Source organism: Panicum virgatum, chromosome 8K, assembly GCF_016808335.1.
Source record: "Panicum virgatum strain AP13 chromosome 8K, P.virgatum_v5, whole genome shotgun sequence".
Classification (NCBI taxonomy): domain Eukaryota; kingdom Viridiplantae; phylum Streptophyta; class Magnoliopsida; order Poales; family Poaceae; genus Panicum; species Panicum virgatum.
In genome coordinates, this window is record NC_053143.1 from 52,264,388 (window position 1) to 52,281,540 (window position 17,153).

Consider the following 17,153-nt stretch of genomic DNA (forward strand, 5'->3'; position numbering starts at 1 on the left):
TAAGATGTCACTTACATATGTTTCAACAATATTTTTTAAATACACATAAATTGCTTACGTAGATTAGAAAAGAGTAAAGTACATGAGCTGTTCTTCCTGAGGTCCGCCCTGAGACAAGATCCATCTCAGAGGGATGGACATCAGAGAACCCTGTCCGAATAAACACCATCCAAATACCTTCCATACCGATCGGAGCCCTCAGCATGGAGAGCAGATCACATGGAGAGCAAAATGTATTTTGGCAAAAAAAAAAAGAGTGCTCATTAGGACACAACTTTTCTTTTGGACAAATCATCATCCAAACCCCATCATCCTGAGTTAGTTAGGCTCAGATGTCACTCATTGAACACCTCAAGCGCCTATGGTTCTGCCGCCGTCCACGCAGATGACCTGGCCGGTGACGTAGGAGGCCACCGGCATACACAAGAACGCCACCACGGATGCTATCTCCGCCGGCTCCCCAGTCTGGCGCAATGGGGTTTTCGGCAAGAAATCTTCCTCCACGAACTTCGGGTCTGCCTGTGTAATCGATGAACTCGCTCGCTAACAGAGAATGGGCCATCTTTATATATTCATATATATAAATTACACACTATACCAACCTCTTTCGTCATGTTAGTCATGACCAGGCCTGGTGCGACGCAGTTCACACGAATCCTGTCGCGGGCCCACTCTGCAGCCAGGCTTCTTGTTAGCTGGTTCATTCCTCCGGCTCATGCAAGAACAAACGATGGGACAAAAAAAAAAGTGGTCTAAGTTGCATTACTGGAAGAAGTATATCCAGACTATACTGTGAGATCTTTGTCACCTAGGAAATTTGAATAATGTTTCTCAGTCTAGATGACGAAAAAAAACTCTCACTACTACGAAAAAGATTTTTAGTGGTGGGCAAAAATGTATTTTCAGGAACGGATGTGATACCCGCTTCTACTCCTCGCAGTTAAAAATCGATTTGTAGATAGGGACAGGCAAGTGTATGCTATTTGCAACTAAAGATGTATTTGTAGGAGCGATTTCCAGAAAATGATAAAATTAGGAAAAAAAACTCAGTACGCATTTATATATATGGTAAAGCGCGCTCGTGCAAGTTCACATGAAAGAATAATAATCAGTAGATGACAAAGGTGTGTTTGAAAGATATCGTTTTGATTACAGATGCAAATATTTGCACATATTCGTACCTTTGGCCATGCTGTAGAGCACGACCCCTGGAAAGCCCAGGTAGCTGGCGATGGAGGAGATGTGCACGATGCTTCCCCCGCCGGCGATGGCGGAGTTCCGGAGGAGAGGGTGCGCGAGCTGGCTGAGGTGGAAGCACGACTCCAGGTTGGTCGCCATGACGCCCGAGTAGTCCTCCGCCGTGCACTCCACCGCCGGCTTGCCCATCGCCAGCGCCGCGTTGTTCACCTATCATCATCATCATCATCCATGCACGCCTGTCATCATTCGCGATCAATGCGAAGTCGAGGATGACTGATTTGTAGGCAACTCACAAGGATATCGAGCTTGCCGGCGAAGGTGCTCCTGAGCGTGTCCATGAGCTTCTCCCGGTCGGCGCGCACGGCGACGTCGCAGACGGAGACGGTGACCGGCAGGCCCTTCTCGGCCCACCGCCGGCGGCAGTCCTCCAGCTCCGCCGCGTTCCGGGCGCACGTGTGCACGCGCGCGCCGAACCCTGCTAGTTCCTCCACGATGGCGTGCCCCATCCCCTTGCAGCCGCCGGTGACCAGCGCCGTCACGCCGGCGAGGCTCCACCTCTTCTCTCGACTCCCGCCGACGGTCGCCATCATTTGCCGCGTGCAACCTACTGTTCTTTTGAGTACTGTCAGGTATGTTTACAACATATATCAGTGACTGATTCTTCTGCTTTGAGTAGACGGATGCTCAGATGCACAGTGATGGCAGTAGCGTTAGGGGCAGCAGGCTGAACGCCAACAACTAGCGACATTATGTGTAAAAACACATTTGGGAGCACACATATAGAAGAAGGATTAACATGTACTTGATCAATCAGATGCCATCTGTTGACACAGAATCGCGCTAACACACTCGAATGCGCTATAACGCGCAGGAGATCGTCAAAACGATCTGAACCAACGATGCCCTGGCGGACCGGTCTGACCGGTTCCGCAGACCGATCTGACCGGTGTGGAGCAGAGAACCGCGAAGACCTAGAAACGCGATCTCGGGAGGGACCCCGTCGGAGCTTGCGCGGCTAGGGTTGCTCTGAGGTCGGCAGGTCACTCAGAACGTCTTCAAACGTCGTCGAGACGAAAGAAGAAAGCAATCTAGGGTTGGAAAAGACTAGGATTTGAGAGATAAAAAGTAATGCGATATTTTGATTGATTCGATTGGGAATACCTCAATCGGCCTTAGCCTTTATATTTATAGGCCGGGGAAGTCGTATCCCTCTCCAAGTCGGTTTATACAAGAATTTCCAAAATAAAATGAAGACTACTTGGATTACAACTGGACTGACCGGTCTGACCGGTCGGCCCGACCGATTAGACCGGTCGGCCTCTAAACTGTCAGAATTGGCTGTCAACATTTGCCCCTCTGCTTTTTGGTGAGTTTCACAAGCCAAAAAGCATAAACTATCCTGATGTACATGTTTTACACAGAGCATACAAGTCTAAAAATAAAACTAAGGGCGATATCCAATACCGGCCATCTTCGTCCTCATGCACTTTGCCATACGCTAGGATAGAACTTCTTCAAGTACCTCCCATTGATAGCCCTTGGTAGACGCTCACCTCGCACCGTCTCCACCATATACGAATTACCGGAGATAACTTTAATAATCTTGTATGGACCCTCCCAACTTGGCGACCATTTGCCAAACTTGTTGCTTTTCATCCCAAGAGGCAAAATTGTCTTCCAAACCAGATCCCCAATCTGAAAAAATTTAAGTTTTACCTTTTTGTTGTAAGCTCTGGCCACCCGAAGCTTTTCTTTCTCAATCTCCTTCAAAGCCTTTAAACGCTTGTCGGTCACCTCATCAATATTATCCATCATCAAATCATGGTAATCAATAGAGGAGAGGTCATTTTGCATTGCCAATCTATATGTATCCAGATTTACCTCAACGGGTAAAACGACCTCTTGACCATACACAAGCTCAAAAAGAGTAACCTTAGTAGCACCATGTCTAGATATACGATGAGCCTACAATCCTTCGGATAACACTTCATGCCACCTCTTAGAATTTTCTTCTATCTTCTTTTTGACAAGTTTGATCAAAATCTTATTACTAGACTCGGCCTGCCCATTGGCCTGAGCATAGTATGGAGATGAATTAAGCAACTTAATCTTGTAAGATTCGGCAAAGGCACGCACCTCTTTTGATATAAATGAAGAACCTTGATCCATTGTCAAAATTTGTGGAATGCCGAATCTATGAATAATATGCTCAGTAATAAACTCAATTACCTCCTTATGTGTCATATTCTTCAAAGGAACCGCTTCGGTCCATTTAGTGAAATAATCCGTAGCAACCAACACGAAGCGATGCCCCTTTGAAGATGGAGGATTAATTTGTCCAATGAAATCCAACCCCCAACCTCGGAACGGCCATGTTTTAATAATAGGATGCATCAACGCAGCAGGCACCAATTGCAAATCACCAAACCGCTGACATTCTTCACATCCTTTATAGTACTTGAAACAATCGGATAGCATGGTGGTCCAATAGAAACCGGCTCTTCTAAGTAACCACTTCATCTTTGGAGCCGATTGATGAGCACCACAAATACTTTCATGAACCTCACCCATAGCAACCCAGGCCTGATCCAAGTCTAAACACTTGAGAAGCAAATCTTCGGCAGTTCGACGATAAAGTTCATCGTCAATTAAAACATACTTGAAAGCCAAACACCAAATATTTCTCTCTGCACCATGACTAAGATCTCTCAAATACGATATAAGAGGAATCCTTCAATCCTGGGCTTCGGCCGAGACAATTGAATCATCTTTTTTGACCGAATCAGAACCAGCAGCTGCATCACCAGCATCCAGAACTAGACACTCGGCTTTCGTTTGCATCGGCTTGCGAATGTTGAAATATTTTTTCGTAACATTATAGCCAGATGCTTGCTGAGCCAGAGTATTTGCCTTTCCATTCTCTTCCCTCGGAATATGTTTGATAATAAATTCATCGAAAGAAGAAATAATATCAAGGCATTTATCAAAATATGTATTTAAAGAACCATTATAGCACTGTCATACCTTAGATACTTGCTGCACCACCAAAAGAGAATCTCCAAAGGCTTCAACATGCTTCACGCCCATGGATTACAAGAATTCCAAGCCAAATAGAAGAGCCTCATATTTAACTTGATTATTTGTGCACTCTTTTCAAAAACAGCACCATTCGGAGAAATAAGAACAGCACCAATCCATTGACCATCATCACAAACCGATCCATCAATGTACAACTTCCATGGTGTGCAAGTAATATAGCCGACTTCTAGATCATGCTTGTCATTAATCCGATGCTCAACAATAAAATCTGCTACAATTTGGCCTCTCATAGATTTTTAAGGTTCACAAGCCAAATCATATTCAACCAAAGCATAAGCCCACTTGCTGATTCTACCACTCAAAATCGGTTTTTGTAACATATGTTTGATCACATCGGTTTGACATACTACTATGCAAGTATTAGATAGTAGATAATGTCTTAATTTGGTACAAGCATAATAAAGAGACAAACACAACTTCTCAATAAATGTATACCTCATCTCCGCATCAATAAATCGTCGGCTTAAATATGTAATGATATACTCATTCCCTTCGATTTCTTGAGTCAAAACAGCCCCAATAACCTTATCTTCAGCAGCCACATAAAGTCTGAAAGGTACTCCTCTTCTAGGTGCTTTGAGTACGGGTGGCGAAGACAAATAAATCTTGATCTTCTCAAACGCTTCTTGCTGTTTTGCCCCCCAAGTAAATTCGGTTTCATCTTTTAACCGAAGAATAGGAGTAAAAGCATCGATCTTCCCGGACAAGTTAGATATAAACCTTCTCATGAAATTTACCTTGCCCAAGAACTTCTGTAAATCCTTCTTGCATGTAGGGGCTTCAACCTTCCTCATGGCTTCAATTCTTTTAGGATCAACCTCTATTCCCTTCTCATGAACAATGAAGCCAAGAAACTTTCCAGCCGATACACCAAAAATATATTTGAGTGGATTCATTTTCAAACCATACCGGCACATCCTCTCAAGAGCAAGTCTCAAATCGGCTAAATGATGATCCAAACCGGCCGATTTAATGACAATATCATCAATGCACACCTCCAAGATGACACCAAGCAAATCATGGAAGATTTAATTCATAGCTCTTTGATAAGTAGCACCCGCATTTTTCAAACCAAAAGTCATAACAACCCACTCAAACAAGCCGACAAATCCTGGACATCTAAAGGCCGTTTTAGATATATCTTCTTCGGCCATGAATATTTGATTGTAACCGGCGTTACCATCAAGAAAACTAATAACACGATGTCCGGAAGCCTCATTGATCAACATATCGGCTATAGGCATAGGATATTCATTCTTGGGAGTAGCTTTATTAAGATCTCTAAAATCAATGCACACTCTAATTTTCTCCGAATCCTTTTTCTCAACGGGCACAATATTAGAGATCCAATCAGCATAACGACAAGACCGAATAAATCCAGCATCAAGTAAACAATTAATTTCAGTTTTAATTCGGTCATAAATAATGGGATTGAAATGTCTAACCGGTTGTTTATAAGGTCTAAAACCGGCTTTAATCGGTAAACGATGCTCAACAAGATCAAGACTTAAACCGGGCATTTCATGATACTCTCAAGCAAAGCAATCAACATATTCCTTCAATAAATTAACCAAATCAGCTTTATATTCAGCCGATAAATTTTTGTTTACAAAGGTCGGCCTAGGGATAGTTCCATCACCAATGTCTACCTTTTCTAAATGATCGGCCGATACAAACCCTTGGCCCAGCTTGTCTAGATCATCAGAATCTTCAATGGCTTCACACATATCGTTCGTACGCACCTGATACTGATCTAGCCTCTGCTGTAACCACTTTGTGTTGGACCGGTCTGACCGGTCGGGGTGTCTGGTCTGACTGGTCGGTTCTGTGCACCGAACGGGACTGGACCGGTCTGACCGGTCGGCACAAGCAGTCTGACCGGTCGCTTCTGGAGCTTCTGTTGTACTCATCTGATTTACATTAAATGATTTAGCCAATTATCCATTAGCTTTAGTACAGCAGAAATAAAACCACCCTTAGTGCAACTAATCAAATCATAATCGGACAGATCCACGCCCGATAAACACTTGACGTTGTCGTGTGCACTAATAGAATCCGAATCGGCTAAAGCAACAAAGGATGAAGTGTCCCCATAGACAATCTCAATCTCATCGCCGATCCACTAAACAAGAAACTGATGCAAGGTAGAAGGAACACACTGATTTGCATGAATCCAATCCCTCCCAAGAATCAAATTGTAGTTACCTTGCACCTCCGAGACGATGAAAGCCGTAGCAAGCGTCTTGCTCCCAATGGTGAGCTCCATGAAAGCAACTCCCTTGGCGCTAAGGGGCTCACTCCCTCCAACACCACTGACCGTCATGTTTGTCTTGATCAAGTCCTCGTCTTGGCCACCGAGCTTCTTGTACAGTGAGTATGGCATAAGATTTACAATGGCCCCACCATCCACTAGCATGCGAGTCACCGGCTTCCCGTTGATGTGTCCCCTCAGGTAAAGAGTCTTCAGATGGTTGTCCTTCTCGCTTGGCTTCTGGAACACAGCTTCACGGGGCCCAAACAGAAGATGAGCCAAATCCTCTTCCAGAACCACGAAGTAATCCGAAGGCAAGTGCACCACGTTAATCTCCAAGTTGGCGCACTCCGGAGATGCTTCATAATCCACCAATTCCTCGTCTTCTGCTGTCAGAGGAACTGCTAGGGCTTCGTCTACAGAAGTAACCGAAACGGACGGTGCCGATTCAGCTGCTGGCTCTGCAGTAGGCTCTACCGGTCTGACCGGTTGGTCAGAGCGGTCAGATCGGTCTATCTGCGGCGGTCCGACCGGTCTGGCTGGCTGATCAGCTATCTTGACCTTCCAAACCTTGCTCTGAGGGAACATGGGCCTGTATCTGTTGAAGTCCTCATCCCTCATCTTCTCTTTCTCCTGCTCCTTCTTTTCTTTGTTGCGAAGGCGCTGCAATTTCCTCTTCTGTGTATGAGTTAAACCTGAAGGGCACCACCTAGGCTGATGGTACTTGTCCGCTGCGCTCTTGCTGCTACCGGCCTCATGATCATTAGCTATGAGCAGCTTTTGTGAAGGAACATCAGCCGATTCTTCAATATCCATCAGCTTTTTGCCTGTGTCTTTTATGGGCACTTTGATTTCACCGATTTGAATAACATCGGCTTTAGACTTCTCTGGATCAGCAACAGGCTTCTGCCCTTTGATGCAATACTCAAACCTTGGAACAGGAGCCTGGCTTGGCCTCTGGTGAGACCGGTTTGATCGGTCCATGGCGACCGGTCTGACCTGTGTATCCTGCAGCACTGGACTAGATTGGCGTGGTCCCAATCGGTAATGCACGGGTACTCTGGAGCTTTCCCTTTGATAATGTGGAGGATAAGGCATCGGAAAGCACTGCATGCATATCCCCCCATGCTCCCATGCCGGATTTGTCGCATTTGAAGCCGGAGGCACCCATGGCATGGTAGCACACATCTGGGGAGGATACAATGTGACAACATCACCCCTGCGCCTGCTGGATTTCTTCCTTGGGGACACTGGACGGTCTTGGCGCGGTGGTGATCGCGGTCTCTTTTTTAGCGGCCGATCGTTTTGAACGGCCTTTGTGTACTTGTTCAACAACTGGTTGAAGGTGGGCTTCTGATTAGCAGTTCTTCCCTGCACCTTCACCTCGTTGGTCTTCTAAGTACCCACTTCCGGACGCTTTGGCTTGAAAGTCCGGGGATGGTCACCAGAGCGGTCTGACCGGCTGGAGGAACCGGTCTGACCGATCGGAGACACCGGTCTGACCGGTCATGCTTGATCAGCAAACCGATTTTCTGGTGGAGAGCTTCCTTGCCCCCCGAGTCTGAGATTTCTGACTATGATCTTCAGAGTATCCTTGTCATCATCAGTCTTCTCCTTGATGACTTCCCGGGCAAGGATTTTGTCACTTGTATCCATCGGTCTTGGATCACCGATGACAACATTCTTCCCCTTAGCTCTTTCGGCTTGTTCCGGCCGAATGAGCACCTTTGGATTGTTTAATTCCAGTGTATGAACAGGGAAAGGAGCCTTGTCAATTTGCATCTCAAAAAGTACCAATCGTCCTTCATTAATGGCTGATTGTACCTATCGACGAAAAATATTACAATCATTAGTAGCATAAGATGTAGAGTTATGCCACTTATAATATGCATGTCGTTTAAGTTCGTCGGGAGATGGAATAACATGTGAAAATCGGATGTTACCATTCTTAAGCAATTCATCAAAAATCCGATCACACTTAGAAACATCAAAAGTAAATTTCAGCTCCTCTTGCCGATTCTTTTGAATCGGTTCTTTTGAATCGGCTTGAGAGACGGAACTGAACCGGGTTTGGCCTTTGATGGCCTAACAAACTCAGCAGCATATACTTCCTTGCTATCATCATCCGAACTATCCAAATCATGATCAAGAATATGTGTGTCGGACCGATGAGGCTTGAAAGTATCTTTGGCATTTTTAAGTTTAAACTCTAAACCCATGACTTTGACTTGCAAGAAATTCACAGTATGATATTCAAAGCCCTCGAGTTTCTCTTTTAAATAAAAACGTAAACCATTAAACGCCAAATCCTTTTCGGAAATTGTCAAACTAAAACACTAATTTTTAATTTCTTTAAATCTTTTGAAATAATCCGAAGAAGATTCATCACGCCCTTGCTTAATCGATGTTAAGTCCAACAATTTTGCTTCGGTTTCCCCACTAAAGAAGTGATCATGAAACTTATGCTCCAACGGAGCCCAATTGCGAATAGAATTAGGAGCAAGCGAGGAAAACCAAGAGAAAGCCGTTCCAGTCAAAGATAAAGAAAATAAACGCACACACAAAGCATTATTGAAACCGGCTTCTCCTAATTGCAAGACATATTGACTAACGTGTTCCTAAGTTGTACGAGAATCATCACCATTAAATTTAGTAAACTCAGGAATACGCCAACTAGCAGGAAAAAGAGTAAAATCAAACTCAGCGGGATAAGATTTTTGATATAAACGTGTAGTACCCATATCCACCCGAAGCTTACTTTTAATCGCATTTGCCAGATCCTCTTTGAACTTAAGGAGATCGGCCTGATAGTGCTGGCTGGTATAAAACTCAGAAAAATGATGTGCATTAGAATTACCATGCGCCATCGTCTGTGAAGAAGTCGGGATCGGTCCTTGGTTAGGTCCAGATCCTCGTGGCCCTCCCGCAACAGTAGTAGTGCGACGTGGTGTATACAGTGACAATTCATTAGTTCGGCTAGGGGCAGCCGAACCTGGAATTGTCTCGAGATGCGTCGGCGACGGTACTGAGTAACCGGTCTGACTGGTCTGTGGGACCGGTCCGGCTGGTGCTGTGTGCACGGTCGACGGTGGCAGGATTTGCCCTGAGAACGAGTTCGGCGGCATACCATTGAGTGGTTCAGATGTGAACTCAGTGGTAGCCGAACTCGGATCTAATGAGTTAGGATCTGACATGGGTTGTTTACCTTTAAGCACATCAACATCACTACTCAATTTAATCAAAATGTCACCCGCAGCAGCTTGTGCAGCAACAATCTTTTGATCCATTATGGATGACATTCTATCAAACATATCAGAGGGAGAGAGGCTTACATTAGGGATCTCTTCAATCTTATCCTTGCTAAGCTTGAGAGATGGCAGTACGAACTCCTCCACCCTCTTGACGAGGCCACCACGATCCTTCTTGAAGCCCTTCAAGAATTGTGCCTTGACGTGCTCCTCCACAAGAAGGTAGGCCTTGCGCTCCTCTTCGGTGAGCTCCTCCCTTGTAGTCGTGATGATGTTTTCCTTGTCGATCTCTGAAGAGCCCATCTTCTTCAAGGAGTAGATTAGATCGGTTTTAAAACCAGATTAATCTTTCCCCAGCGGAGTCGCCAAAAAGTGTGTTGACACAGAATCACGCCAACACACTCGAATGCGCTAGAACGCGCAGGAGATCGTCAAAACGATCTGAACCAGCGATGCCCTGGCGGACCGGTCTGACCGGTTCCGCAGACCGGTCTGACCAGTGTGGAGCAGAGAACCGCGAAGACCTAGAAACGCGAGCTCGGGAGGGACCCCGTCGGAGCTTGCGCGGCTAGGGTTGCTCTGAGGTCGGCAGGCCACTCAGAACGTCTTCAAACGTCGTCGAGACGAAAGAAGAAAGCAATCTAGGGTTGGAAAATATTAGGGTTTGAGAGATAAAAAGTAATGCGATATTTTGATTGATTCGATTGGGAATACCTCAATCGGCCTTAGCCTTTATATTTATAGGCCGGGGAAGTCGTACCCCTCTCCAAGTCGGTTTATACAAGAATTTCCAAAATAAAACGAAGCCTACTCGGATTACAACTAGACAGACCGCTCTGACCGGTCGGCCCGCTAAACTGGCAGAATTGGCTGTCAACACCATCTTTTATTTTGGTTCTTAATTACCAAGTAATAGCTTTGGACACACTCACGGAAAGCATAGCTAGCCAGCTGAAAAAAAAATGGCAGTACACCTTGGAGCGTCCCTCCACACTCCACTGGTTGTCTTGGAATCGTCTGTGCAATATGTTTGAAACGTGAGGAGAATAATGAGCATTGGGAAAGGCCGAAAATTATGAGCCAAATCCTTTTGGAGAACTTTGGAGAATACATGGATACATACTTACATAGTAAGATTACACGATCGATATGATGGATGTAATTGCAATTCAGATCCTAAGCACAACAATGCACGCGAGTGTATGCCATTTATATATGTATGCCTGCGCAGCCTGCTAGGCACACATGAACATCATCGATGGCCGCTAATTTATGGTGCGGCCGCCGTCGACGTAGATGACCTGTCCGGTCATGTAGGACGCCGTCGGCTTGCATAGGAAGGCCACCATGGACGCCACCTCCTCCGGCTCGGCGATCCTTCCCATGGGCAGCCGCGCCATCTCCTTCTTCACCAGCTCTGGGTCTATCGTCTTCTGCTTAATTAATAGTCCAACAGTTCATCGAGCTTATAATTAGTTTCAAAATTTTTCTATCAGACAGTGATCAACTGACGAGAAAATCATTAATCTACGAAGATAAATTATAATGTTTAGTTTAAGCTTGCTTACATCACTGCTGATGTCAGTCCTGACGCCGCCAGGTGCGACTCAGTTGACGCGGATGCCGTCGCGGGCCCACTCGGCGGCGAGGCTCCTGGTGAGCGGGTTCATTGCGCCCTTGGTCATGGAGTAGACGGCGAGCGCCGGCAGCCCGATGACGCCGGCGATGGAGGAGATGTGGACCACGCTGCCGCCACCACCGCCACCGGCGAGGAGGAGCGGGTGCGCCAGCTGGCTGAGGGGGAAGCACGACTCGAGGTTGGTCGCCATGATCCGCGTGTAGTCGTCGCCGGTGCACTCCACGGCGGTCTTGAACAGTGACTGCCCCGCATTGTTCACCTGAATGGGTGGGTGCCTAGTAATTAATTAGCACATGTGTTTGGTTGAAGTCTCCTTGAAAATGATTCCCCGATAAATATACAATTCTATAGATAAACATGATTCCCTAAGATAAAATTTACAGAGAAAGTGAATTATAAGAGTTTATCTTTTTGAATTTCAAGTAATCACTCCCATTCCAAAAGTCATTCCATATATACAAAGAACTGTTTGGCAGAGTTTCCTCTAAAATAAATTTAGGAAGTCTACCAAAACGGCTCTTATTAATTAGTTTATTGATTCATATGATATTTTGAGATTCAGACAGGTAGAGGATGATAGATGATGCTTACGAGGATGTCGAGCTTGCCACCGAAGGTGGCGTCGACGGTGGCCACGAGGCTCTCACGGTCGGCGGGCACAGAGACGTCGCAGACGGAGACAGTGACGGCGAGCCCCTTCTCCTCCCACCGCCGGCGGCACGCCTCCAGCTCCGCCGCGTTGCGGGAGCAGGTGTGCACCCGCGCTCCGAACCCGGCCAGCTCCTCCACGATCGCATGCCTGAGACGTCACATACACGGCCCATGTCACACACAACATAGATCAGGGACGACACGCGTCAAGTAGATAAAAAAGATTAGGGCCTGCAGTAACGCACCCGATGCCCTTGCTACCGCCGGTGACGAGCGCCGTCGCGCCGGCGAGGCTCCACCGCTCCTCCCTGCTCTTGCCTGCAGCCACCATCTTCGTTTCGATCTCCCTCTCCTTCTCTCTGCTACTTGTATATATGTATATATATTACTGATCGCTAGCTGCAATGTGACCGGCCGGTCGAGCGAGATGTTGAGCAGTAAAAATGAGATGTATAGGCGATGCTGCGGCTACTGATCCACATCATCTGTGCCTCTATTTATAGCTAGTCAGAAGACAGGGCCTGAACATACTGAAAGTCTGAAATCGCTAGCTGATCAGAGGATATGCATGGGTAGGTAACACACATTCTTAGGTTGCTGACTTTGAATAAACCAGTATAAGAGACCTGCATACTCGATCACCGTCTGACGGCCGGATCTGGACAGATACGGGGGCGCAGGCGCAGCACAAGAGGACGGCTACCGGCCGGCCGCCCTGCTGCTGGTTTATTTTATTCGAAGCGACCGGCCACAACAGTATACATATGATCCTGCAGGGAATGTCATTTATAAACACCACTACCGGCTGAATTTTCAGACGTCTTAGTTTGCTGACCTGAGCCGTAAAATGATGCATATACCGATTGAATTTTCAAATTATATTTTTTTCATAATACGTATAGAAAATTTTTTTTCTACACTTGCTTGTAGCTACTTCCATATGTGTATCTCATGATACATGACGTATCTGATCGAACGAAGAGTATGTATGTGGAGTATGGGTTCATACTAGAATATCTATGATGATATATGTGTTGGGTATGTGACCATACATAGAGTATATGGACATACTTATTTTATATACTAATACTAAGGTATAATCATAGTATATTTAAAAATAGGGCTGCTTTTGAAATTTTTCATGTATATACCTTTGAAGTATCTTAGAATAAGTATATAAACATACTCAAAGTGATAAATAAGTATGCGGATATACACACGATGGTATACTTAATTCTTAACATCCTGCTAATTTTCTTCCCCTATGACCCATCTATTATTTTAGGAAAAATTCTAAATTACTCCCGTTAACTATAGGCAAAGTTTAGGTAACTCCCTGCACTATCATTTGGTTCATTTTACCCCTAATACAATTTGTATTTTTTTCATTTCTCCATGCATAAGTGGAGTTTTAAGCTGACATTTTACAAGATAATAGCGCACATCATAACACATGTTAGAAAAATATATCATAATTTTTTACCATTATTTGATAGATTAGGATATTTAATAATAAATTAATCAATGGAGTTCAAAATTATATAAAAACTAGTGAGGAAAAAGTTAAAATTCAACTTGTGTATGGAGACATAAAAAAGAAAAATTGTACTATAGGGTAAAATGAACTAAACCATTTAGGTTAAGGGGTAGAACCAAGTTATACTTTAGGGATTTATCCAGACTTTGGCTATATTTGCATTATTTTAAAAAAGTTCACAAACTGCAACTATTTGCACCTAACAACAACTACAAAAAAAACTAGGACAATTTGTAGTTTTTGGAGGTTGGTCCAATAAGTAAAATTCACTCCTGTTTTTTCTACTAGTTAGGTCATGTAAGTATCCATCCTGATAGCTGCTTATAGACAACATTTTGTACAATGATCTAGACATAATAAATTGTTTGGTTTTTCTCTATCGGCATTATGCGTTGCCTGAAAGAGAATGTGCACACAAATTAAGAAAGTACATCACCTCTGACCATACCGAAGAAAACTAGCACAATTTCATGAAGAGAAGCGCACACGATAGTTGACTTAGGCCTTGTTTAGTTGCTCCCGTCAAGTTTCTGAAATGGAATCTTTTCATATTTGAAGTATTAATATAGACTAATTCTAAACTACGAGATGAATTTAGTAAGACTAATTAACGCATCATTAGCACATATTTACTGTAGCAAATTATTGTCTAATCATGGCATAATTGGACTTATTAGATTCGTGTTGTAATTTAGAAGTAAACTATGCAATTAGTTTTTTATTTTGTCTAGATTTAATGCTCTATGCATGTACCGCACATATTGGATGGGATAGTTTTGGAATTTTGAATTTTGCATCTAAACCAGGCCGTAACTTCGGCAAGCGTTGATTTGATAATGTCCAATATCTGCATATATAGAATGCATAATATACTAAGGTAAAACAACATATTTGACATTATCATCTTTATTGTGACATTGTTATCACCTTCGAAATAACATTTGGACATCAAAATAAAGGTAACTGGATACAGGTCATCAATCGATCTTTTTCTTTCTGAAGATGACCATAATCTTTATTCAGTCTGCATGGGTCGTGCCTCTAACATAGTAATTGTGAAAATCCATATTGGTTTCTCTGAGTTAATTAATAAATGAATTAGTTAATGCATACTCCCTCCACATTGGTAAAAGGAGTCATTTCGGACATCAACACGGTCTCAAAAAACAACTTTGACCAGTACTATCTTTTTGGTATAAAATTTTTTATAAATAATGGTCAATATATACTCTCACAAAACTACATTTCAAGATGAATCTACTTATATCGCTTTCATATTTTCAAACTCAACCCAAAAAAATTTGTTTATGGTCAAAGTTTAAAATATTTGACTTAAGACAAATCTAAAACAACTTCCTTGATTCCTTAACCAACACGGAGGGAGTATGTTAGTTGTCCTTTTAGCATGCAAATTTCTTGCAGTTAAAGGATATTAATCTCACCAATATTTACTATTCATTATTCTATACGTTTATTGATCTAAATAATTGAGACAAAGATCAAATATTTTGGAGTTGGATATTGTTAATTACTTGCCTTGCATACAAAGATGTAGCAATTTTGGAGGTGGTACTGATAATTTGAATCTGACAAGGAATAAATACTCATTAATGTACCATTTTACTAGTAAGCCGGTCGTTGATCTGCCCGTGTCAAGGGCTGTGCAATGCAAATAATGAACATATAGTCTCTGTTCGCATACATAGTCTATCTCATTAAGCAGGAGATGCATGCATATGTTCAATTTTGGAGATTATTTCAAATCATATTTATGTTCTTGATTTTCACCAATTATTGTGCTGAATTTCAATGAACATGTTGCATCTACTCTCAACTACACGGTCAGCGACTAATATATATAACAGAAACAATCTGAGTGCCGTCCATATCTTCCTTGGCTTTCTGATCGAGATATTCATAACACATAAGTTGCATCTGACCACAATCAAGCCAGATGATGACAGAAATTAAGAAAACCCCCTAATAATGCTTCATTGACTTAAGCTGGCAGTTTTTTTTTTGACACCAGCTGGCAGTTGATCTGCCTATTGGCTATGTGAGCAAAAGATTCATGCATTCAGATGTTAGTATGCCGTCAAGAAGAATAATCTATATAAACAAGGAACTCTATAACAGGAACATGTATGTCAGGAGGATTCTCGGCTCAGCCGTCGCGATCTTTGGGTGCATTTTTCTTTGCAAGAAATTGGTAATTGACTTATATGTATATACAGTTATATCTAATAAGTGTCATTGCTGTTGTGATACGGTGCGCTGCTAGTAATAGTAATAGTTATTAACTCCCTTAAACATGATTAGAGCTCACAAGTCACAACACCCCTTTGATACCAGCCTGATAGACTGATGGCTTTAAGACCGGGATGCTATACTGGCGAATATTATTTTAGGAGATACGGCACAGATGGGTGATTGGGTGTAGATATGGAATCTTTTTAATTAGCAAATGAGCTCGGAGTAGTGGTGGTCACATGCATAGGCCCTGTTTGGCAGGGCTCCAAAAGGAGCTCCGGCTCCGGCTCCATGCGGAGCCCTGCCAAACGGTGCTGCAAACCTGTTTTGGCTCCGGCTCCGGCGCAGAAGCTCCGGGAAATCCGGTGACTGGAGCGGGAGGGAGGATGAGGAGCCACAAATTTGTAGCTCCGCGCGGCTCCATCATCTCTTCCGTCGCGCCTGCCACTTTTGCCCCCCTCTCCCACCCCTTCCCCCGTGCGCGCTGCGCCTCCTCGCGGCGGCCGGGGCGAAACAGGGCAGGGCAGGAGCCTGTGGCGCGCCAGGGTGGGGCGAGAGTCCGGGCTGCACCTCCTCGCGAGGGGGAGGAGGAGGCCACCGGCGGAGAGAGCGCGAGGTGGAGACAAAGGCCACTGGAGACGAGGACCGTGAGGTGGAGGCAGCTGACAGCGGGAGGGGGCGTAGGCAGCCAACGGTGCGAGCAGGCGGCTTCAACAGGCTGTAGCGATCCATCTCGCAGCTGGGGGCGGCGTCGGCAGCCTCACAGACAACAACAGCAGCATTTGCCCAGCGGCGGAAGCGTGGGAGCCGCCAGTAGCAACAGCACACCTAGGCCAGTGGTGGAGGGCAGCGAAGCAGCACATCGCAGTGCAGCAACGCAACAGCAGTGTGGAACAAGAGGCTTGATCGGATAAGGAATGGGTGAAGATAAGGAAGAGAGAAGAAAATTAAAAAAAGAAGGGAGAAAAAAGATAAGGGTAGTATGGTCATTTAACCTTTTCTGTGTATATTAAACAATCAGGTGAAGCCGTTTTGCCAAACGTTTTTCAAAACGGCTCCAACTCCATCAGAGAAGCCGCTCCACTGGAGGAGCCAGAGCTGGAGCTGTTTTCGGATGAGCCGGAGCCCTGCCAAACAGGCCCATACGGAGAAGCAATATATATATATATTTTAAAAGCAGCAAATGGAAGTCAAATGATGATGTCGGAGGAGTGTGTACATGTCAGCAAAGTGGCTTCCCTGCTGACTTGATGCAGTTTGAGTCAAAGTCCTGAAAAT

General features: G+C 44.4%; 1 protein-coding gene and 1 pseudogene across 5 annotated transcripts; both read right to left on the reverse strand.

The window, feature by feature from the left end:
• Positions 1-351: 351 nt before the first annotated feature.
• Positions 352-1,790, reverse strand: LOC120646400 (noroxomaritidine/norcraugsodine reductase-like). Of its 5 annotated transcripts, none has more exons than XM_039922982.1 (4): positions 1,494-1,790; positions 1,182-1,407; positions 603-712; positions 352-519 (listed from the first exon to the last, which is right to left on the reverse strand). In XM_039922982.1, the coding sequence occupies exons 1-4, from the start codon at positions 1,788-1,790 to the stop codon at positions 352-354; spliced, it is 801 nt and encodes a 266-aa protein (XP_039778916.1). The 5 variants fall into 5 exon arrangements, with proteins under 5 accessions (XP_039778916.1, XP_039778915.1, XP_039778913.1 ...); XM_039922981.1 differs by having other exon boundaries at positions 352-515; positions 599-712; XM_039922979.1 differs by having other exon boundaries at positions 352-539; positions 599-712.
• Positions 1,791-10,827: 9,037 nt separating this feature from the next.
• On the reverse strand, positions 10,828-16,751 carry LOC120645167 (annotated as a pseudogene).
• Positions 16,752-17,153: the final 402 nt, after the last annotated feature.

Coding starts and splice junctions, on each gene's coding strand:
- LOC120646400 (XM_039922979.1), bottom strand. CDS start 1,790: ATGATGGCGACCGTCGGCGGGAGTCGAGAGAAGAGGTGGAGCCTCGCC. Junction 713..1,181: donor GCTCTACAGCATGGCCAAAG/GTACGAATATGT, acceptor TTCTTGCATGAG/CCGGAGGAATGAACCAGCTA. Junction 540..598: donor TAACATGACGAAAGAGGTTG/GTATAGTGTGTA, acceptor TCTGTTAGCGAG/CGAGTTCATCGATTACACAG.